The 23973-nt window shown below is 36.1% G+C and overlaps 1 protein-coding gene across 4 annotated transcripts in view; it reads left to right on the plus strand.

Moving 5' to 3' along the window:
- The first annotated feature begins 420 nt into the window (after positions 1 to 420).
- Positions 421 to 23973, plus strand: part of snx9b (sorting nexin 9b) — a 37285-nt gene continuing 13732 nt past the window's right edge. Inside the window, exons 1-8 of one of the 4 annotated variants that reach the window (XM_065256291.1) lie at positions 421 to 722; positions 4741 to 4827; positions 4964 to 5038; positions 12647 to 12745; positions 17080 to 17151; positions 18589 to 18751; positions 22798 to 22833; positions 23149 to 23287. In XM_065256291.1, coding sequence (XP_065112363.1) covers positions 711 to 722; positions 4741 to 4827; positions 4964 to 5038; positions 12647 to 12745; positions 17080 to 17151; positions 18589 to 18751; positions 22798 to 22833; positions 23149 to 23287 — 683 coding nt within the window. In that variant the 5' untranslated portion in view covers positions 421 to 710. The remainder of the gene's footprint in view (positions 723 to 4740; positions 4828 to 4963; positions 5039 to 12646; positions 12746 to 17079; positions 17152 to 18588; positions 18752 to 22797; positions 22834 to 23148; positions 23288 to 23973) is intronic. The other 3 variants (XM_065256293.1, XM_065256292.1, XM_065256294.1) reach the window with 3 other exon arrangements.

The raw sequence follows: 23973 nt of genomic DNA on the forward strand, positions 1-23973 counted from the left end.
ATAAATCCTCGTTGTTTTCACTAGAGGGCGCTCTGTGTATATGCATAGGCAGTAAGTCTCAGTTTGAACTTGGCAAAGTTCAAAAAGCTGACACAACTAAAATGCACATGCTAGCTGTATGAAACGTTGATTTTGTATTTGACTCTTTATAATGTTGTGCCCTTACCTTTGTTTATTTTGGACTTAAAAGAAACCTAATCCTATACATTTTTGTTTGTTTTATTGAAACCCGATTCTACATGGACACATTCCATACAGAATGTTATAAATAGTGCACATCCTTCCTTACACATTACATATGAATGATGTATATGATATAGTATTGTATGTATTGTATAACTATAACCTGCGACTGATATTATTCATATGAATAAATGCGCTGACCAGAAACAGCAGCTTGTAGAGTTTTTGTGCAGGGCACGCGCAAGTGAGTTTGTTTCCGGTCTCTCGTATATGTGAAACTCATCTGATCAGCCCATGAGTGTTTGAAACGACGAGTTTGGATTTACACACACAACTGCCTAACTTCATTCTTTTAAAGGATAAAGTACAAACGACTTGACTGCAAAGCGATGGACTAAAATTAACTAACGTACTTCGTGAAGTTTCGTTTTCGCAGCACATATGTGTGGATGAAGAAGAAGAGAGAGTGTGTGTGTTTATCGCCATTGAACTACAGGTTTCTGTAATGACTGGTTAGTGTGAGGATAATGGAAACGAAGGTAAGAAAATATTTGTGTGTTTTTATGGTTAAGTTTCGTGATCTGTGTGTTTTCATTACTTTAAAATCAAAGTAAGTTTGCGCTGCGAAAACACGCCGATGTGTTTGCCTTGTATGCTTACACGCTTCACTGGCATAATAAATGAATTGTTCAAGTCATTATAATGTACTTAAAATGTTGTCAAATATCGATATTTGGTATTTAAAGGTTTGCTTAGGGCTTTCTGGAAGCGTAGGAAAATATGGATCATTAGGAGTCTTGTGACATTTTAGGGAGACCATGACATCACGCGCGATGCATGCAGGGATTTGCAGTTCGCCAAACATTAGTTAATCATTGTGTTAGTAACTTATTAATCGTGTCATTTGGCTAACAGCTTTCTAAATGTAAACCCTCCCTGGACAGTTATATTAAACTTTACTTTCTAATGTAGTTTCTAAACCTACGGACCGACAGCAGTGCCCCATTCATCTGTTAAGATGTCTTTACAAATGTTTGATCTCCATATACTTGTATTCACTTTTATTCTTGTGAGTCAACAGACCACATAATTTTCATCACCACATCCTCATTGCCGAAAAAAGCACAAATTCTAATAGTTTCCTTTACAAAACCACTATGAAGCTGTTTACCATTAAAATCATTACAAAATTCCTTTATGTAGCGTGTTGTGGATCTTTTTCCTGTCAGAGTTAATGCCGTTTTATTGGTTCCCAACAGCTAGACAACATCATACCAACAGAACCCAGCACATTACTAGTATAGACCCCACAGAGTCCTTTATAGTTTACATTAAATCCAACACAATTCCCATTATTACCATGACACTTTCTATTGGTTTATGCTTGTCTTAAAGACTCATACACATGTACTGTAATGTGGTTAGTGATATTGACACAGTATCATCATTAGTGCCAGAATAGTATGTTTCATTACTTTCACACAAAGACTCTGTGTGAAAAATCCTTGTAAAAGCTTTACAGAGAGATCCTAACACACTGTTCATACAGATCCCACTGTTTACTCCTGGAGATTCATGTGTATGTGTGTTTCTGTGTTAGAATAAGAGGAGCTTTGTAGTGTTTTTTCTTACTGTGGATTTCCTTAAGTTGTGGCCATTTGTATGTGTTTATTACAAAATGATGACCTTTATCATCTTTTACCAAATTATTTCATAGCTCTTGAGTGAATCATATGAAGAAATGTCTGGGTTAACTCGTGTGTCATACCACATCAGAAGAAAGATATGCATTTATTTTTTGTAATAAGAAAATCACACCTTTACACATTTTCTTTCAAGAAGGCACCTTCTCATTACTTTAATGCTAATGCTAATAATAATAGGTAATTGTGGTGATATAATACTGATATGGCTGCATGATATTGAAGGGAAAATGTGGTTTACGATAACTTGCCAAATGATACAATAAACTATAAGCCATACAATCGTGCTTTGAATTTGTACAAATATTTTTAACTTATTGAAATATAAAAAAAAAAGACTGAACATTATTAGGGCTGCAAAAAGAGTATTCCTGATTAATCACATACACAGCAGGGCTCCAAACTAACTTTTTTCACTAGGAGCACAGTGGCCCCCAACTGAAAATTTTAGGGGCACAACCAAAAAATTTAGGGGCACACACCGTAAATCAACATGCTAACCAAATAATCACTTTTCTACAAATTTCCACGGTATTACTAATACATACTTTGATGATAGATGCAGAAAGTACAACGTGCTGTTTCAAATTCAGTGTCACATCAGAAAAAAAATGTACTGTTCGCACATGTGCGACAGGATGTAAAATTCAGTGGCACACTCTCAAATTTTGGTGGCAGTCTGGAGCCCTGCACAGGAAAATACCTGAAACAATCTGAAGAACGGCGATATACATATTCCTGTAGACATTTCCTGGAATAGGGTTCGTAATGCTACTTCTTCTGTTGTACAATTGGAGTTTCTGCACGAGAGCGCCCCCTGGCTTTTGGATGTGGCGGCATTTCACCGTAATTCATTCAAATTCATTGATTAAGAAAACACGCATTTGCACGATAAATTGTTACAGCCCTAATGCGAATGTTGATTCATACCAAAATGCTTTTTTGCATAGTTGTGTTTGACACATGAAAACGTCTCGGGTTACGTATGTAACTGTTGTTCTCTGAGAAGGGAACGAGACACTTCATCTCCCTTGCCATACTTTCTGCGTCCCTGTAACTCTGTCTTTGGCAATATTTCAGATATCGATGTGCTTCCTGGCTCCTGCGTCACTCTGTCTTTTTCGTTAAGCCTTACCATTGGTTGAATTTGATTTACACATTCAGACGCACTTACCCCTGGAGGCGTCCCCAAAGTGTCACCGCAGTGACGCAGCGCGAGTTCCCTTGAAAGGGAATTGTAACAATGTATCTTAAAAGGTAACACGATGTAACCCTGCTCTCATTTGAAATGTGTCCCCACATTTAGTCCTTGAATTTGAAGGTATTGGACCTTGAAAGTCCTTGAAAGGTCCTTGAATTTGAAGGTAACTAAGGTGTGGGAACCCTGCATACAAAATGCGATAAATCATGAATAATCGCATGCAAAATAAAAGTTTGTGTTTGCATAATTTGTGATATTATTTTATATACATTTGTTTTATTTATTATATTACACTCATGCAAACATAAGCGTTTATTTTTGTATGCAATTAATCGCGATTATCTTTTGACGGCACTAAAAATTATATAACAAACATACGTGTTATAAATTCCTTTTAATCGTTAATCATCGTGCACACGTCAGAGCACAAACAAGCACTCATTTGTGTTTCTCTGTTTTTGGTAAATTTTTTATTTTATTTTATATATAATCACTGGAAGTATTAAAAAGCCTTCATCTAAACACCATGATTAATACGATTAAGGTCGACCAGATGCAAATTTAGATTTGAAGGGGATGGTGTAGTCCGAACTGTGATCCAATCAGCAGGAGAAAAGTTTGCATGTAAACGCATGAATCGTAGTGTTTTCTCAATCAGATGTAAAAATACATTGTGCACATGCGCAGAACATTTGTGCTCAAGTTCACGTCTTATATTTAACTCTTATTTACATCTCACATAATTCTCGTCACAGAAACATGCAATAGCAAGGCGATGGCATTGCATAAAGCTGTAAAATAGCCGTTGTTCCTTTTGAAAATTGTGTTTTCATTGCCTGTATCAAAAAATTAATCTTAAGAACAACTTTCTCCAACTAAACTTTGACTTTATACAGAGATAAAGCATGAACTCGACGAAAGATGCTGTGCGGTGGGTGGCATTGCCAGGTCCTCTGCTTTTTTGAGTTCAGATTTGGGCACTGTTTAAACTGTCTCAGCAGGGTTTTATTGCAGGTTAAAGATGAAAGGATTTTGTTCATTAGTTATTGGTTTTTGGGCTCTGAATAGTCTTTAGAATGCTTTTGGGCTAGTTTTGAATTTCCATTGGGATGGTTTTGATATGCAAAGCTGGCAACCCTGGCTGTGCGATTGCGTATATGTTCGGTTTGGATTATATAGAATGTGCATGTAAACGAACATTTTAATCAGATTGCAATGTTTAGGGTGCATGTAAACAGTGTTGTCGTAACCTTTAATTCAGTCAGATTGACAAAATCTTGTGCATGTAAACAAAGCTGTCTTGCAAAATATAACTGTATTTGTGACTGTAACACAATTGTTTGTTCGTTTTTTTATTTTATTTTGGAGGACATTCTATTAAGGTTTATATTGGTTTATAATACTTGACAACATTTATTAACTTAAAGGGCCTCGACTCATTGATTTCACAGTGAATAAAACCAGAGTGAGTTAAATATTAATCAGAGCAAAGCTAAAGTCATGTGCCTTCAGTGGTGACTCAAAAATCCAAGGCGAACAAGTTGAGCTAGTTTAATTCCATATAAAATAAACAATAACTAACATGTCCAAGCAAATGTGTTGTCTGTATATACACGTGCCTTGTTGATGTTGGTTTTTCATCTCTACACACAGGCACAGGTGTTATATGACTTCACGGCCGAGCCTGGAAATAATGAGCTGTCAATTCGAGAGGGTGAGACAATCACCATTACCAATCAGGTGGGTTAATCGCATTGCAACCTTAACATTTCATAACATCTGTCTCCCTGTTTCTGTCTTATTGCATACGCTTGAATGCATGTGAATCTATAAGAATATTCTATGTATAGATGATCAGTTTTTCTTATGTTAACAGAATGTTGGTGGAGGATGGATCGAGGCTCGAAATTCCAGAGGAGATGTCGGACTGGTACCAGAGGACTATATTGAGGTAAGTACCGGTGTAATTACTTTTTTTGGAAATACTTTACACATAATTTGCAAACAGACACATGGCTGGATAGAAATATGGATGGATGGATACATGAATGGGTGCATGGGTGCATAGATATATGGATAGATGGATAGATACATAGATGGGTGGGTGGACGAGTGGATAGATAACTAGGCAGCAACCATATCACTCTGTAGCCCAAGACATTTTGCCCACTGAAGCTAAGTAGGGTTGAGCCCTGGTCAGTACTTGTATGGGAGACCTTCTGGGAAAAACCAGGTTGTTGCTGGTAGAGGTGTTGGTGAGACCAGTAGGGGATGCTCAGCCTGTGGTCTGTGTGGGTCCTAACACCCCAGTATAGTAGTGGGGACACTATACTGTCAAAAAGCACCGTCCTTTGGATGAGATGTTAAACCGATATCTTGACTCTCTGTGGTCTTAAAGCAGACATATCATGCTTTTAAGTCTGTCCTTTTTATATATAAATCATCTATTTGAGGTCTATATAAAGCGAAACTGCAATGCTTGGGTCTGAATTCCTCATTATTATAGCTCCACAGGCCCCCTTTTTACCCCTTTTCTGAGCTGCATCTGAGAGCAACTCATTTTGGTGCTGTCTTTTTGAATGCACGTCATACCCTGCCCCCTCTCCAGGTTGCAGAGGTGACACTCGGTTAAACTCCACCCCGTTCGGCCATTTTTGTAGTTTTATAGCAGAGATACTATTATCTAGCGGCACAGAAACTTTTTATTCACTCGTTATTCACAAAATGTCAACAACGGAAGACTTGTCCATCCAGCCGTACATGTTCGAGCCAGAGTCGGAAACGGAGCGAGATGAAAATGAAGACGTCGAACCTGCAGAACAACGTCTTCATATGGAGGTATCGCAATGGTGTGAGGCTGCAGCCTCCGGAGGTCGCATTTCTTGGCTGCATACGTCATCAAGGCGGTCTTATTTCAGAATATTAACAATTATAACGTTGACTATTATTCTTAGTTAATCGTAAGTTGTTGTAATGTGCTCATGACTTGCAAATTTAATGCTCAGTTAACTTAAAGGAGACATATCATGCTAAATCCACTTTCTTAGCTCTTAAATGCATTTTGTTGTATATTTGTAGTGTTTATAAGTACATAAAAGTTGAAATTAGTCTCTTCAGGTGCTTTGTTGATATCTTTATATTCTTTTTTGGTCATATTTTCCAACCTGTTCTGATTTTTCTATTATCTATTACGTTTTTTAAACAATTACGTTACAGTATTTGCAGCGGAACTGCTAAATAAGGACATCGACTCCCAGACCAACACTACGAGCAATCCGCCATTTTCAATTTCTCGCTGCGATATTGTAGTCCAAGCTCAAGGATGCAGAAGTTACGAGAGAGTAAATCAAAATGTTCGGTTGTTGAACCTGTGCCTGGTTGAGTTTTATTTTTCACAGAAATGTCATTTTTTTAGTGCGCGAAGCACTTCAAGGATAACTTTTTCACCAACCTCCACCAGTATAAAGTAGGATTTGCCGATAGACTTCGTCTGATTGAGGGGTCAATTACTTCTATCTTTGGAGACGACGAGCAAAGCACTTCGGTAAGCTGTAAATAACTTTAAAAACAGTAAAGTACACGGTGGTCATGGTTTAGCAGTGCCGTTTCTCAATCCGAAGGCTGCAGCCTGCATGTCGTCATCAACCCGGGATTAAGTTATAGCATATTACAACAACTTACAATTAACTAAGAATGATAGTCAACTATATAATTGTTAATATTCTGAAATAAGACAGCCGGCATTAACACACCATTGCGATACCTCCATATGAAGACGTTGTTCTGCAGGTTCGTCGTCTTCATTTTCATCTCGCTCCGTTTCCGACTCTGGCGCGAACATGTACGGCTGGATGGACAAGTCTTCCGTTGTTGACATTTTGTGAATAACGAGTAAATAAAAAGTTTCTGTGCCGCTAGATAATCGTATCTCTGCTATAAAACTACAAAAATGGCCGAACGGGGTGGAGTTTAACCGAGTGTCACCTCTGCAACCTGGAGAGGGGGCAGGGTATGACGTGCATTTAAAAAGACAGCACCAAAACGAGTTGCTCTCAGATGCACATCAGAAAAGGGGTAGAAAGGGGGCCTGTGGAGCTATAATAATGAGGAATTCAGACCCAAGCATTGCAGTTTCGCTTTATGTAGACCCCAAATAGATGATTTATATGTAAAAAAGGACAGATTTAAAAGCATGATATGTCTGCTTTAACTCTTTCACCGCCAGCGTTTTTAAAAAAAGTTGCCAGCCAGCGCCAGCGTTTTTCATGATTTTCACCAAAGTTTAATGCCTTCCAGAAAATGTTCTTCTTTAAATATATAAACATACAATATACCAAATGAAAGAACAGACCCTCTGCTTTCAAACAAAAAAAAACGTTTCTTCCTACCTTCAGTGGTTCTTTTGTAATCAGCTTTTGAATATGGGTAGGTTTCTGCAAAAACACCACATTTTGAGCAAAAAGCAGAGATAATTCCATTTTTGTGACGGACTTTTCATAGAGATCCCATTCAGAGCGATCTTTAAAACAGACACGGACATGCAGCCGCTTGCCATAGGGCAATACTTCCGGTTTTAAAAAGTTGCGGAAGGGCGCCACCTGGTGGATAATAGCGGTATTGCGGAAAGACGGAAAATCTCGTCATTGGCGGGGAAGCGTTTTCTCTTAATTGACGAGATATCTCGTCAATGGCGGGGAAAGAGTTAATTAAACCAGGCTTGATGACCAAAAAGCGATCTCCGCAGGCTGCAGCTTCAGATTAAGAAACGGCACTGCTAAACCATGACCACCGTGTACTTTACTTTTTTAAGTTATTTACAGCTTACCGAAGTGCCCTGCTCGTCGTCTCCAAAGATAGAAGTAATTGACCCCTCAATCAGACGAAGTCTATCGGCAAATCCTACTTTATACTGGTGGAGATTGGTGAATTAGTTATCCTTGAAGTGTTTCGGGCACACAAAAATGACTTTACCCACAGATATGGGTACATTTCTTACTCTCTCGTAACTTCTGCATCCTTGAGCTTGGACTACAATATCGCAGCGAGAAATAAAAAATGGCGGATTGCTCGTAGTGTTGGGCTGGGAGTCGATGTCCTTATTTGTCAGTTCCGCTGCAAATACTGTGACGTAATTGTTCAAAAAACGTAATAGATAATAGAAAAATCAGAACAGGTTGGAAAATATGACCAAAAAAGAATATAAAGATATCAAAAAAGCACCTGAAGAGACTAATTTCAACTTTTATGTACTTATAAACACTACAAATATACTATAAAATGCATTTAAGAGCTAAGAAAGTGGATTTAGCATGATATGTCTCCTTTAAAAATCCCATGATGTCATTGGAAAAAGAGTAGGGGTGTGCCCCGCATCCTTGCCAAACTTGCCCATTGGCATACTAATCATCCCCTCATATTGATTGGCTATATCACTCTGTCTCCTCTCCACTAATCAGCTGGGGCACATTCAAGTTCAAACCGGTGCGCAACGTTTTGCTACGGTTTTCGGGTTGAACGACATGTTTCCTGGAAACGGTGTGCAACAGGGTTTGAGATACATTTTTTTTTTTTTTGGAGACCTGCAGTCCAATCAGCAGCAACATGAAAATAAACAATGCGGTACTAAAGAGACAGCTCACACAATGGGTTTAAGTTGTAATGTAGTCTTTCATTCTGGACATCAAGTGCAGTGACTGTAACACTGAGCGTATTTTACAGTATTAAACACATATTTATAGCGATTTCTTCAGGCTCCGGAAACATTTAAAAATAACGCAAAGAATGGCCTTCTCAGCTACCGTAGTTGCAACTCTTGCGTCATTAGAACAGTGTGTTCAACACATTTTTGTTTAAAAAACACGTTTCTGTTTAAAAAACATTATGCAACGCTTTGTCTGGGCTGAACGCAGCCCTGGTGTGTGGTGGACGTTCTGGCGCAATATGGCTGCCGTTGCACCATTCGGGTGGATGCTGCACATTGGTGGTGGCTGAGAGGAATCCCTCCTTTCATATGTAAAGCACTTTGAGTGCTGCAGAAAATAGATAGATAGATGGATAGATACATTAATGGATGATGGGTGGTTGGATGGATAGATGGACACATGGATAGATACATGGATGAGTGGGTGGATGAATACAGTAATAGATCAATGGATCGATTTATTGGTCGATGGACGGCTAGATGGATTCCTTGATAGATTGATGAGTGTGTGGATGAATGGATATATGTATGAATGGATACATGGATGGGCAGTTAGATGGATGGATGGATATTGTTATGAGAATACTTGCCAAGACTGTGGTATTCGGAGATAATTTTGTGTGTATATGTTCTGTCAAACACATATTGACTCACAGCCTGTAAGTTAATTCCTGTCAGCATTGCATTGTGAACGAATCTTTCAATCATGGTAAGGAGCGTCACATTTCCAGCTGATGTCAGAGAGATTCAGGCCAATCACAACGTACAGATTAGCTGGCCAATCAGGGACACAGAGCTTTTCAAATCTGTGCGTTTCAGGAAGAGAGTGAAATCTGGAGCTACAAAAATGTACTGTATGTAAAAAATTATGTGTTTTTTTTTACCATAAACCATGCGAACATATTGTATTATACCAAATACACAAAATAACATATTTTTTAGCAATGAAATAGGTGAACTTTAAAGAGCTTTAAAACGTAAAAAATATTTTGTGTCTCTTCTGAATGGGTGGACCAGCCGTCAATCTCAGTGGGCCAGTGCCACCGTGCGTGGCCCTTATGTAGCCTCCCCACTGGTTTATTAAACAGGAAGTGTTTTCTTTTCCTGTGACCATTCAGTGATTAAGTGTGTTAGTGTTTGAGGCGGATGGGGAGGTCTGTGTGTGTGTAATGCTGAATGAATGTGCCACTTCATCAGTGGAGAAATGCATTTGCTTTCGATGTCGATCATGAAAGATACAGCTGAGTATTTAAGTGCTTTAGTCCGTCCGTAAGCCAAATATAACTTTATAATAAAGACAGGAGTGCACAGTGCAGTGCACACAGCCTTCATAAACAGTTCAATGTCTTTATAAATAGGCTGTGAATGAGTCAGACAGTTTTTGGCTACATACATCTCATACGTCCCTCCTGTCCTGTTAAAGCTCACAGCTGTAAACACACAAACACTTCTTTCATTTCTTACAAACCAAACACCGTTCATGGTCACACTTTCCAAATTCACTTTCTGTGGGGGAAAACAGCTGTGGTTTTTGGTGCTTGCTGATGAAATCACAATGATTTTGCAGGCAACATTGGGGATATTGGAGTAATTTTGCACTTTTTGTTCGGCTATATAGTTTCCTAAAGAGTGCATTCAATATGTGACCCTGTCTGTGAAATCTAGGTTAAAATCTTATGATTTATGAGTCTAGGAGCATCAAAGTTTGATTTGAATGATTGATTTCACATTGATTTCAATCTTTAATATGACCTTACTTACTCAATATTATATCAAGTATTAGGAATGGGCAATATAAACGATATGCAATATAAACGATTCAAAATTGGCATACGATAGAGATTTTAATTCTATTGCGATAATGCATGCTAATTACGCAATCTAACCACAAAATGTATAGCCACGAGCTGCAGCCTGCTGCAATGCATCATCATATTCGTCATTTTGAATAAACATGGCTGAAAGCGTCTGCGAAACAGAGGAGCTCGTGAAAAGACCGGTGCAACATCTACTGTTTGGACTTGGTTTGGATTTAAGCTGTCCAACAAGCAGCAGCAAAATATACTCTGTAGAGCAGGGGTGTCCAATACGTAGATCGCGTTTGACCAGTCGATCGCAAAGGCAATGCCGGTAGATCGCACATAAGTTAACTGCTGCTCCACGCGCGAAATTGGCATTATGGTCTTTAATTGTGAAACACGCAAGTCTTTTTGAGTTGTTGCGCCTTTCTTCTCAAATGTGTTTTTATAAATCTTATGCCAGGCCGCTGCAGCTCAGTCGTCTAACTTCCAAAATTCACCAGGATGTGCATTCTTGCCTTCGCGCAGGAGCTGATCCACGGTGTGTGTGCGCATGCGTGAGCAAACGAGAGCGAGAGAGGCAGCGTAGTGCTGATTTGTATGCTTCTGATACTGTTGTCATTTTCTAGTAGAAGAGCCCGCGATGGATTGAAATTACCAGGGCCATAACGGTTTACTTGTATAAAAAAAATACATTTAGCAGTTTGGCTTTCCTAAGGGTCTATATAACCTGTTCTGAAACAAGTCTATTAAAGCAACACCAAAGATTTTTTTTTACCTTAAAATAACGTTTCCAAAAAAGTTTCAGTGGTTCATCCACTCGAAACAGGGTGAACGGCACTTTCACATTTGCTTTGCAGCCCTCTATCGGCCAAAGCCGCACTAAAGAAGTTCCAAACCGTCGGGTCGCGGTCCTGTAGTTCGAGTGAAAACAGACCTACGACAGACCTACAATCCAATCAGTGCCAGCTATGCTGCAGTATTTACGACAGTGGTAATGGACAATTACGCTTCTAAACTGTAGGGGGAGCAAAGAGCAAAAACTCTTGACCCTCAATTTCCACCGACTGCGGAAAGGCTGCGGATCCGCTGCGGAACGGCGGCGGAGTCAATCGGTTTCCATTCAAGTCAATGTGTGTATTTCCACTGACTGCGTTCGGAATCTGTCACAGCTCCGGCTATCCGCAGCCCTCCGGCACAAATACGCAGAGCTTCTATTTTTGACGGATGCCGGACAGCTCCGCAGGGCGGAGCCATGACTTTATCGCGTGATCATACCTGAATTCGCGAGAACTGTTTTTTTTTATTAAATCTTTGCAATACAAACATTACAAACACACACAAATAAATTCATTAATACAGAAACAACAAATAATAGACAAGAACAGAGCCAGGGGGAGTTTCAAATAAATACATTAAAGATATAAATAAATGTTTTAGCAGCCGCCTTATTTTTTGAATTTTGGATGGATTTGATGTACTGCTCTGTCTACGCATGATCTTGTGTTGTGTTCTGGGCTGGTTTGTAAAAACGTCATAATTCAACGGCATAATGGGCAGAGACCGAACTAGGTATCGCGCGATCTTCACGTGAATTTGCAAGACCACATGGGTCCTCGTCACTTCAGCACGCAGCCGCTCTGCAACAAATACAGAACTGGTGGGTATTGGCGGAGTGCGGAGCCGTAACGCAGCGGAGCTGATCTGCAGCCGCTCCGCAGTCGGTGGAAATCCGGGGTTAGCGTTGCTTTATAATTAACATATTGCAATGCATATTGCTATCGCAAGAGGCAGCAATGCATATCGCCATATGGATTTTAGGCCATATCACCCATCCCTATCAAGTATTATATGTTTATATCAGTCAAAAGATATCAAGCTTATATTTTCACAAAAAGTTCCCTACTTAATGTAGGATTTTTTTTTTTTTAAACACATCATACAGTTTTAATTGGTTAACCTTGTTTAAGTTTCATGTTGCTTTTAAAAATTTGATCAAATAAAGTTATTAAGATTGTGTGTTACCTCTATATAAATCCATCTCCTTGTATTTCTTTAGGTAAACAAGGCACAACTTACAATCTCTGGAGGAAATGCTGCTCCTCTCGACCTCTCGTTTTTCGACAGTCACATGCCGACCCCGGCCAGCAGCGCACAGGTGAGCCACAAAGAAAACAAAGGAAAATTTTACATGTAAATGCCTCATTTTGTTGCCTAATGCTGAACTACAACAGGTTTAAACAACATCAAGAAGGTTGTATTTATGTCTGAATTATTTTTTTCTGTTCTTACTCAATTTAAAGTTCCTTCTCCGACTTCCTCAGAGGAAGCGGACAGGAAGGGAGATTCCAGCTTTAAAACATCTTACTCGGAATTGAATGTAGGCAAACCGTAAAAGCTGAAGACAACATCCTGTGTTGCGTAGTTAGTCAGTGCCTGAGGGTCCAGATGTGCATGACAGTGTTGATATTAATATACAGGATTGAATGTTCACAAACTCTCATTTACCTGTGTAATTTTTTTGTTCTGATGAGTTTTTTGAGGAATGTTTAACCAAACCGAAGCCCAATTGCCTTGCATAGGAAAAAAGAATACTATGGAAGTTAATGGTGCTTCTGATTGGTTTGAAATTGATATTCGTCTTCTGTAACATGTTTGATTTTCCCTTTCTGAAACATTCTTTTATTGAGGTTTTGTTATCATTTATTTACCCTCATTGCATTCCAAACCTCTTATTCCAAAAACAGTGCAACAAGTTTTAAAGAATGTTCACATCGCTCTGTCATGCAGTGAAAGCTACAAAATAAATATAAAGAGTTAAATTTAAAGAGATAGTTCACCCAAAATGAAAAAAGAATACACATTAAGAATTTTTGTAAAATGTTTGTAACCAAACAGATCTAGGGCACCATTGACCATATAAAAATTTTTTTCCTACTATGGAAGTCATTGGTGCTTGGTAACAGACATTTTTTTTTTAAATATCTTCATTTGTGTTCAACAGAATAAAGAAATGTATTCAAGTTTGGAAACACAAATTAAGATATTTTGAAATTTTTTGTAACCAAACAGATCTAGGGCACCACTGACTTCCATAGTATTATTATTTTTTTTACTGTGGAAATCATTGGTGCCCCAGGTCTGCTTGGTAAATTTTTTTTGAAAATATCTTAATTTGTGTCCAACAGAATAAAAAAAAATGTTTTCAAGTTTGGAAACACAAATTAAGATATTTTGAAAAATGTAAACAAACAGATCTAGGGCACCATTGACTTCTGTTCATTCTCAATGTAATGTTCCTTCTCCGACTTCCTCAGAGGAAGCAGACAGGAAGAGAGATTCCAGCTTTAAAACATAAAACATCTTACTTGGAATTGAAAAATGTCGATGTAGGCAAACCGTAAAAGCTGAAGACAACATCCTGTGTTGCGTAGTAAGTCAGTGCCTGAGGGTCCAGATGTGCATGACTGTGTTTATATTAATATACAGGATTGAATGTTCACATGAATGAAATGAAAACTCTCATTTACCTGTATAATTTTTTTTTTGTTCTGATGAACATGAAGAAAGCAATTTTGAGGAATGTTTAACCAAACCGAAGCCCCATTGACTTGCATAGGAAAAAAGAATACTATGGAAGTCAATGGTGCTTCTGATTGGTTTGAAATTTAGACAGGTTTGTAACAACATGAAAGTGTGTAAATGATGATTTTTGGGTGAACTATCCCTTTAAGTGTGGTTTGATGCTTCAGTGCTGAGATTTCAATTCAGTTTTTTTAGAAATACAATGATTTGGTCAGCAATATTTTGAAGAGTGGGAAGCTGTGGTTAACACTTGATTTCAGTTGCAGAATGTTTGTTTTTATCAACCCTGCACTTCATAAAGTCCTATTAAAATTTAAACTGACAAGCACTTGATACTTTATAATGATAAATCATGCAAATAAAAAAAATGAATCTCACATTTGTTGAAGTTGTTTAAATTCTGGGCCTTAACATTTGTTATGTGGTCATGATCTGTCTGTTCTGTTCTTGATCAGTTATCAGACTAATAAAGCAGGACTAACCTGTAATGGCTGGAGATAATGACTTATGATGTCATTCCAAAGTATAAACCTGATTGGTCAGTCAAGTAAAAGACTTTAACCTCACAGTAACTTAAGCAGGTGTGTATTCTAAGTGGTTTAAATAAGTCTGATAACTGATGTGCCACAAGCAAGTTTATTTATAACCACAGCTAGACAGATAACCATAACATTTACAGGAGCATTAGTCATCTCTTACATTTTTTTTAATAGTTGGGTCATATTTAGCAAAGCTTTGAGTGTTTTTCTCTGTAACATGTTTGATTTTCCCTTTTTGAAATGTTCTTCTCTGGATGTTTAGATATCATTTATTTACCCTCATTGCATTCCAAACCTCTGACTTATTCCAAAAACAGTGCAACAAGTTTTAAAGAATGTTCACATCGCTCTGTCATCCAGTGAGAGCTACAAACCAACATAAAATCATCATAAAATAGACCACGTTACTGTATTTATTATATGCACTATATTTGAAGTTTTTAAAAGCCAGCTAGAGTTAAATTTAAAGAGATTGTTCACCCAAAAATTAAAAAACGAATACATAAAGAATTTTTGACATTTTTTTGTAACCAAACAGATCTAGGGCACCATTGACTTCTATAGAATTCTTTTTTCCTACTATGGCAGTCATTGGTGCCCTACATCTGCTTGGCAACATACATTTTTTTTAAATCTTCATTTGTGTCCAACAGAATAAATAAATTTATTCAAGTTTAGATTAAAAATATTTTGAAAAATGTTTGTAACCAAACAGATCTAGGCCACCACTGACTTCCATAGTATTATTATTTTTCTACTATGGAAGTCATTGGTGCCCCACATCTGCTTGGTAACAGAATTTTTTTTAATATATTCATTTGTGTTTAGCAAAACAACAAAATTTATTAAAGTTTGGAAACACAAATGAAGATATTTAGAAAAATGTTTTCTACTATGGAAGTCATTGGTGCCCCATATCTGCTTGGTAAAAGAGTTTTATTTTTTTAAATATCTTAATTTGTGTTCAGCAGAACAAATTTATTCAAGTTTGGAAACATGAAGATATTTTGAAAAAAAAATTGTAACCAAACAGATCTGGGGCACCACTGACTTCCATAGTATTCTTTTTCTGCTATGGAAGTCATCGGTGCCCCAGGTCTGCTTGTTAACAGACAATTTTTTTTATATCTTCATTTGTGTTCAGCAGAATAAAGAAATGTATTCAAGTTTGGAAACACAAATAAGGATATTTTGAAAATGTTTTGTAACCAAACAGATCTAGGGCACCTCTGAATTCCATTGTATTCTTTTTTTTTACTATTGAAGTCATTGGTGCCCCACATCTGCTTGCTAACAGACATTTTTTTAAAATATATTTATTTGTGTTCAACAGAATAAAGACATTTACTCAAGTTTGGAAACACAAATTACGATATTTTTTTAAATGTTTGTAAAAAAAACTAATCTAAGGCACCACTGACTTCCATTGTATTCTTTTGTTTTACTATTTAAGTCATTGGTGCCCCACATCTGCTTGGTAACATACTTTATTTTTTAAATATCTTCATTTGTGTTCAGCAGAACAAATTAATTCAAGTTTGGAAACAAAAAGATATTTTGAAAAAATTTTGTAACCAAAGAGATCTGGGGCACCATTGACTTCCATCGTATTATTATTTTTTTTACTATGGAAGTCATTGGTGCCCCAGATCTCTTTGCTGCTTGGTAACAGACATTTTTTTTCAAATATCTTTATTTGTGTTCAGCAGAACAAAGAAATGTATTCCAGATATTTAGAAAAATGTTTGTAACCAAACAGATCTGGGGCACCATTGACTTCCATAGTATTTTTTTTTTTTTTTTTTTTGCATGATTGATTGGTTACAAACATTTTTAATATATAATATTATATATTTAAGTTTGGAATAACTTGAGGTTGAATAATATTTTTTTTATTTTTGGGTAAACTATTCCTTTTTTTCTAGAAATGTTTGCATTGCAGCTATGGTCACCATTCACTCTCATTGTGTAGGACAGTAAAGAACTCCTTTTATGTTCAAATAAAAAAGTCAATAAGGCTCTTGAAAGACATAAGGGTTGGTAAATGATTAAAAAAATTTCATGTTGAGTCATGTAGTTTCTGTTTGATGATTCAGGCATTTGTTTAATGCCGTGTAAAGTAGACTATACTGTTGCATGATTATATACGAAGCTCAGCACTTTCTTTATTTCCTGGACAATGACTATTTTAAAACCTCAGAGTCAGAAATGTCTTGCAGGTAATAGTTTACAATGACAACAGCGCTGTCTAATGTTGAGAAACGGTTCAAGACGAGGTTAACAATAAAAGGTCTTATAGGATTTTGTTGTCAGGGTAACTCTTTCCCTTTCAGACCCCATTTTTATGATGTGCCATGTTTCCTCCAAGGTGGATTTAGCTCAGGCGGAAACCCCAGTCACCCCAGTTACCCCGGTCTTCTCTTCCACCTCTCCTGATGAGGTACCCATAATGGCAAACAGCATGATCATGGATTCATGCATGGGGCCGTTTCCAAACCTCGCCTCCTGTCACTAACATAACCAAAATCAAGACACCCTGTTCTTCACCCTGTGTATTCAGATTCGATTGTTGCCATTATTCACACATCAATCAAAATTATCAGCACTGTTTCTAGATGCTAGATTATCACAAATTTGCCAAATGTCTGACAGCATATGTGAAACACATAAATGCAATGATTTTAACTGAATGAGCACATTGCAATTTATTGGATAGCCTTTGTTGTTGTTTTTTTCAACAGTTGGTGTCGCACAATGTCATTTATTTTTTAAATATACTTTTCCCACAGAGCCTTTTCGAGATGCTGACTGTTAATTATTACATATGTTGTATCTGTAGTTGCAGGCTCGCATGCATACTCATAAACAAATGTCAAACATGTAAACTCCTTCCTGCATGATGGTGCATTTTTAATGCATGACATCTCGTTTGTGCACAGACACCAAAACACTTTGACTTTCTGATGCATGTCTGTTCGTAAGCTGTGGGTGAAATAACACAACAAAATTTCCACGTGCAAAAATTGGTTGTCACTCATAGTTCATCAGAGGTGATGATGGTTCAGATGATGCATGAATGACGTACGGTACTGTATGTGTGTTTGTGGGTGGACAGATGGTGGCTTGTGTTCTGTCGCTTATGGCCAGAGATCCGGTGATGAAGGCATTTGTTTGCTTTGTTATTAATCCCTGTTAGACAGACCTTGAAATGCGATGACAGGTAAATGTCTCCGACTCTGTCCATTCAACATGCCCGCCTATTCACTTGGGATTTCTATAGAAGTCCTTGAATCAACTATAGTCTTATATAACTTCTCAAAGTCTTTAAAACCAGAATAATAATAAATAAAGGATATCGAGCGTCTGTCCTCGGATGTGAGTGGGCTGTTTTTTTTACGTTTCACGGATAGCAAGAGATGCCTTTATGATTGCATACAATATATACTGTAAGATGTTTGTATACACATTTACAGACTAAAAAAACTCAACTAGCTTAACATTAATTGAATGTTTACAACAGAATCTTAAACCGAAGAATAATACAGTTTATAAACCCAGTTTATAAACCCATAATACAGCAGGGTCCAAAGTTATTTTTCTAATGCAATGTAGTATTCGGTATATTTTGCATGTATTGTACTTGCGCTTGCATGGACAAGTTATTCTTTTAACATCATAGCATTTTTTATTTTAAAATCCTTATAATGTTTATTTTATTTTCTTGTTTAAAATCTATTTTTATTGCTTGTTTATAATGTGGTTTCAGAGATGGACTTCACTGTAGATCAGTTCATACTGGTTAAGTCCAAACAGACGACCATTAAGTCTGTATTGCAGACACATGTATTTTGTAACACAATGTCATTTTGTTTTTCAGACGAGTAACGGTAATGACCCATGGGCAGTGTTTGACAATAACGCCTCTGGGGGATTTTCAAACAACTGGGCGGCTCAACCAGAGGGCACAGAGACGGGCAAAAACAGCAGTAATGCATGGCAATCTGGGGGACACGGACATCCACAGGCCTATCAGGGTCCAGGTTACTAATCAGTTTTTTAATTTTTAGTCTAACCCAATGTGCAAAAGAAGACAATGATGCTTTTTATTAGAGACTAAGGACAGATCTAAAAGATCAGTATCAAAAATCTTGTGATCGCGAATGACTGGAAAGTCATTTTTCAGAAAATCCAGGAATTTTTATGAACGTATTAAATAATTTGTATGTTTATTTTTGCTATTTTTATCATACGTTTTTGGTGGGTTTATCCCAAAGTTATTTTGCTAAATTTAAAATAAGGCCATAATTTACTTGTCTTAATTCCATCACATATGTTTGTTTTTTAGCCCAACACATCTATAGTTCACTTTAAAATAAATATTATCCTGACTCTGTCTAGCTTTTTGAAGCCCATCCATTATCAGAAAAAGAAAGCCATACGAATCTGGTGCAATAATATATGTGACCCTGGACCACAAAACCAGTCGTAAGGGTAATTTTTATTTATTTATTGAAATTTATACAATATCATCTGAATGCTGAATAAATAAGCTTTTCATTGATGTATGGTTTGTTAGGATAGGACAACTTTAAAGTTGTCTCAAAAGAAGTACTTAGCAACACATATTACTAATGATAAATAAAAAAAATTATATTTTTTACGGTAGGAAATTTACCAAACATTTTTACTTAATATCCTAATGATCCTAATTTGGCAAATTTTTGAAACATACAATGTATTGTTGTCTATTTACTCCTGCGACTTATGAATGGCTTTGTGGTCCAGGGTCGCATGTGTCTTGAAGCAAAATAATACGTTTGCGAGAGAATACGATTCATATTTTGAGCTTATTTAGAAATTTATACTTTGCATTTGATGGATCTCAACAAATAGTTGTCTTACGTGGAGTTAACGTGAACTATTCCTGTAACTGATATTGCTATTTAATTTAAATTGATAAAATGTAAGTTTTAGTTAAACCTTTGTTTAAGTTATATTTAGGCCTGAATTTTATTTAATTTTAATCGGCAGACATGTTTTAATTGTTTTACTTTTAGTTAATGATAATAACCTTGATTTGTTCTTAACTCATTCCCCGTCAGCCATGATTTTTTTTTTTTAAGTTGCCCACCATCATTTTTCGTGATTTTCACAAACATTTCACAAAATGCCTTCCAGGAAAAAATATAAATATATAAACATACAAAAAAAGTGAAGTGAAAAGTGGAACAATATATCAAATGAAAGAACAAACCCCCTGCTACTAAAAAAAGGCAAACAAAACAATATCTTTATTTGTTCTCTTTTTATAAACTCTCAAATATGGGTAGATTTCTTTATAAATACCAAAAGTTAAGGAAAAAGATGAAATAATTACATTTTTGTAAAGGACTTTTGTTAGAGATCAAATTCAGAATGATGATCAAAACATACACAGAGTTTTCTATCTTGTTGAATTAGTCGATGCTTCAGTTTTTTTATAAGTTGAGTAGAAGCGCCACCTAGTGAATAATAGCGGAAATATAGATTACCATAAAAACTCCTCAGGGAAGAGTCATTGGCAGGGAATCGTTTTGTCTTAATTGAGGAGATAACTCGTCAAAAGCGGGGAAAAAGTTAAAGAATAAGAATTGAAAACAAAAGTAAATGTAAATGAATGTAAATGATTGAAACCTAAGCCTGTCGAATGTGTTTCAAATGCAGAATATTTTTGTAGTGAACTGAACACGAAAGCATGTCGTAATGTTTATATCTTACTGGAAACTCATACTTTCCAGTTCGAGTTTTCATTTCAGAATGTTTTTCAGTCTGGTGTTTGAGTAGACAGACACACATAAGTATTTTAGCAGATTTATTAAAGTGAGTTACAAGAGAATGAAATACTTATGTTTACTGCATACTCCGCAGTGTACACTACATACTGCTTACTATTTTAAATGTAGTATGTGAAAAATCACCTGCAGTATGCAGTGATAAACAGTATTTTGGTACTTTATTGTATACGGATGATTCTCACGAAAACTTGTAAAAATTGCTTAAATTTACTTTTTTTCCCTCCAGACATTGAAAAACAAAGTCTGGAGTAAATGGGAACATTAATTTAAACACTTTTACTTATCATTTTACACTTTTTGTAACATAATTTAAAAAATTTGTCCTAAAAAATCTCATTACCGCAACAGTCAGAAAACATCAACACTGACATATTTTCAAAATGACATGACAAACCTGAAAGAACATCAGTTGGAGATTCTGCACATGCATTTAAAATCAAAGTATTATGCTTTTATTAATTAAATTAACATTTAATAAGCATCTGTTGCGGTAATGATAATCAAAATGTCGTGTAAGCATTCTGACAAGACAATATTTCAAATTAACTGTAAAAAAAAATGATCTTACCTGGTAGCCATCTTGAAGTAACTGGTCCATGTGCTTGGTCACTCAAAATCAAACTTTATTAAAATTCTGTATGTGTGCTTAAACTGTTCTCAAAAAGTGTTGCGGAGGATGAGAACATCAGGCATGGACACATCATTTTCCTAATTTTTCTTCATTATTATTATACATGAATATTCAGTAAATATTTTTTCTGTCTTCTAAAGTAGTCTAGCAAAACATCCATTTATTTTTTTCTAAATATTTTTGTGTTAATTTGATTAAATTACAACATAACGCATGTTCAAACACAGCCGGACACATTGCGGTAATGAGAATTTCAGCAGAAAATGAGATAAAATTGACAAATTATAAATTTTTATGTTGCAAGGTAGAACACAGTATTGTGTTAATTCTGATGCTTTTTAATATTACTATATTACACATTTTATAGCTAAAATCATTAGTGCCGTGGTGTTTCAATGGTTTCGTGAGAATCACCCATACAATGTTTTATTTTCAAGCCAGAATTAGATATCTTAATGTTTAAGTTATTTTATTATATTTCTTCTGTGAATAAAACTCGTTCACTTTTGACAGTCTGTTCAAAGATCTTTGTCATACCTCAAAGGAGTTGAGATGAGAGTTGAATGTTGTTGTGAAAGTTATTTTATGACGGGTCATGAAAATGTGTGGGCAATTAAATGTTCCCCTCTCTGAATTTGAGTCATATGATGAATTAAAGTTTGCCAGCATAGATGATGTCATCTCCTGAAGTAGTTTTTGTCCGAGACTGGAATTCACCTTTTCTACTGTAAAGTTAAAACAGCTGCAGGTCTTCCTCTTTAAAACAGGTGAGGTGAAGTGGGTGGATTGTTGTTTTGGTCCTTGGAAAGTCTGCAGATTTATTCCCATAAGCATGGCGACTTTTACGCTGACTGACTCATCTGCACAGTAACCACATCAGAGAAATGAAATATTATTTGATTTTGCAGTCACAGCTCGTATCAGATTAAGAGTTTGAAACGGATGTACTCATCGCACGAGAATGTGTAGAAAAGAGACATTTGTTCAGAAAGTAAATTGAATAATAAAATGCTTCTTCCTACCCTGGCTTAAAGGTTCTTTATGCAACTTTTAAAGAAATATAATATACATAGCTATATAATTAGTGGGATATAAAGACCTTACAAAATAAACTGTATTGTTTTTATTACCTTAGAATGAGCCATTTTTATTTACATACATCACGGGTCCACTTATATGAAAGTGGCTGCCATGTTTCTACAGTAGCCCTAAATTGCCAAACTGTTGTATAGAGCGCATTTATCACTACGTTGTCTCAGACAATGACATGTTTGTCCTGTAGTTGTTACCGTAGTTTCTCTGTACTTTTTAAAGGGAGGGATGAGCTGTGGACTGAGCCGTTGGTTGCAATTCACAATCTTACAGCTAGATGTCGCTAAAATCTACACACTGTAGCTTTATATACCCAGACAATAAAAGTAAATCCATTTGAAAGTTGTCTACTGTAAAAAGTATGATGCCATCAAAGTTTTATGCAGCAACATTTTTATTTTATCTGTTGGGGAATAATAAAAAAAAAGGAGAAAAAAAAACGTTTTTTTCGATGCCAACCGAAATTAAAAATTGCACGCTTCACGTAAAAAAATAAATTATTATAACACATCTTTTCTTTTTTCTGAAGATATTTATCCATACCCATGTCTTATCGACCTCTCAGGTACAAATTCCATGTGAGAACTTAAGCGTGGTTTTAATAACTGCATATATGCTGCATGTGCACAACCAGAAACTCACAAGAATGTGTGTAAAGAAGTTTGTGTTGTGTTGTTTTTGAGAGTTTTAATGTTTATTTAATACCGTATGTTTAAATGCATTTGCTTGTCAACATAAAATAATTTTGACAGAATTTTCCGACGATAGTGATATTTTTTAAAGGTTAGCATGCGAGATTTTGAGTGTTTGGTGACTAACATGGTCCTGCTGCTCAAGGTTCTGTCTTTAATTCAAGCCGTATATGTGATGACCGTTATAGGTGCAGAAGACGATGAATGGGATGAGGAATGGGATGACGTGAAGTCATCGGGGGGCTACAATGAATCTGAGGCTGGAGAGGGCGGAGGCCTTAACAGGGGCGGAGCTCATGGTACATCTATGAAAATTGCCCTCAACAAGTACGTCAAATGGCTTTATTTTTTACATTTGGCACTGTTATGCGTGAAACGTCTGTTAATTATATATTTTGTCTAATTCTTTTTAGTATATGAGTATATAGATGGTTTTATCCATATGCTAACTTGACTGTATGCCAAGACAACATGACTGACCACTTTTTACCAGTGATACAAATTGAATTTGTCATTAAATGTCATTAAGTGCTTATACTCTCTCAAATAGTTTTATAACAGCGTCATGAATATTTTTCTTGACCTCAACTACAGTGGTACAAATATAATTTTTTCATTAAGTCTTAATACTCTGTCAAATAGTTTTATAACAGCGTCATGAATATTCTTTAGTTCATAATGTTTTTTTTAAGTTAGAGAAATAAAATCAATCATCCAAAAATAATAATTAAAAAAATTATACAATTATATTTTATTTTTTATCATTAGCATTTTATTGAATTTTTTTGATCATCACTGATACATTATAAACAACATTGTATTCCCTTCATGCTTTCCAGCATAACATGTATCCCGCAATGATGATACATTTTAAATAAACATAAATTGTTACTATAAAGAAAAAGAAAAAGAGAAAAAAAAAAAAAAAAAAAAAAAAAAACACATTCAAAATATATATTTTCTAACATGCACCACATTCTCATCTAGTAGCAATATATTGCACATATAATCCC

Source organism: Paramisgurnus dabryanus, chromosome 12 (genome assembly GCF_030506205.2).
Source record: "Paramisgurnus dabryanus chromosome 12, PD_genome_1.1, whole genome shotgun sequence".
Taxonomy (NCBI): Eukaryota; Metazoa; Chordata; class Actinopteri; order Cypriniformes; family Cobitidae; genus Paramisgurnus; species Paramisgurnus dabryanus.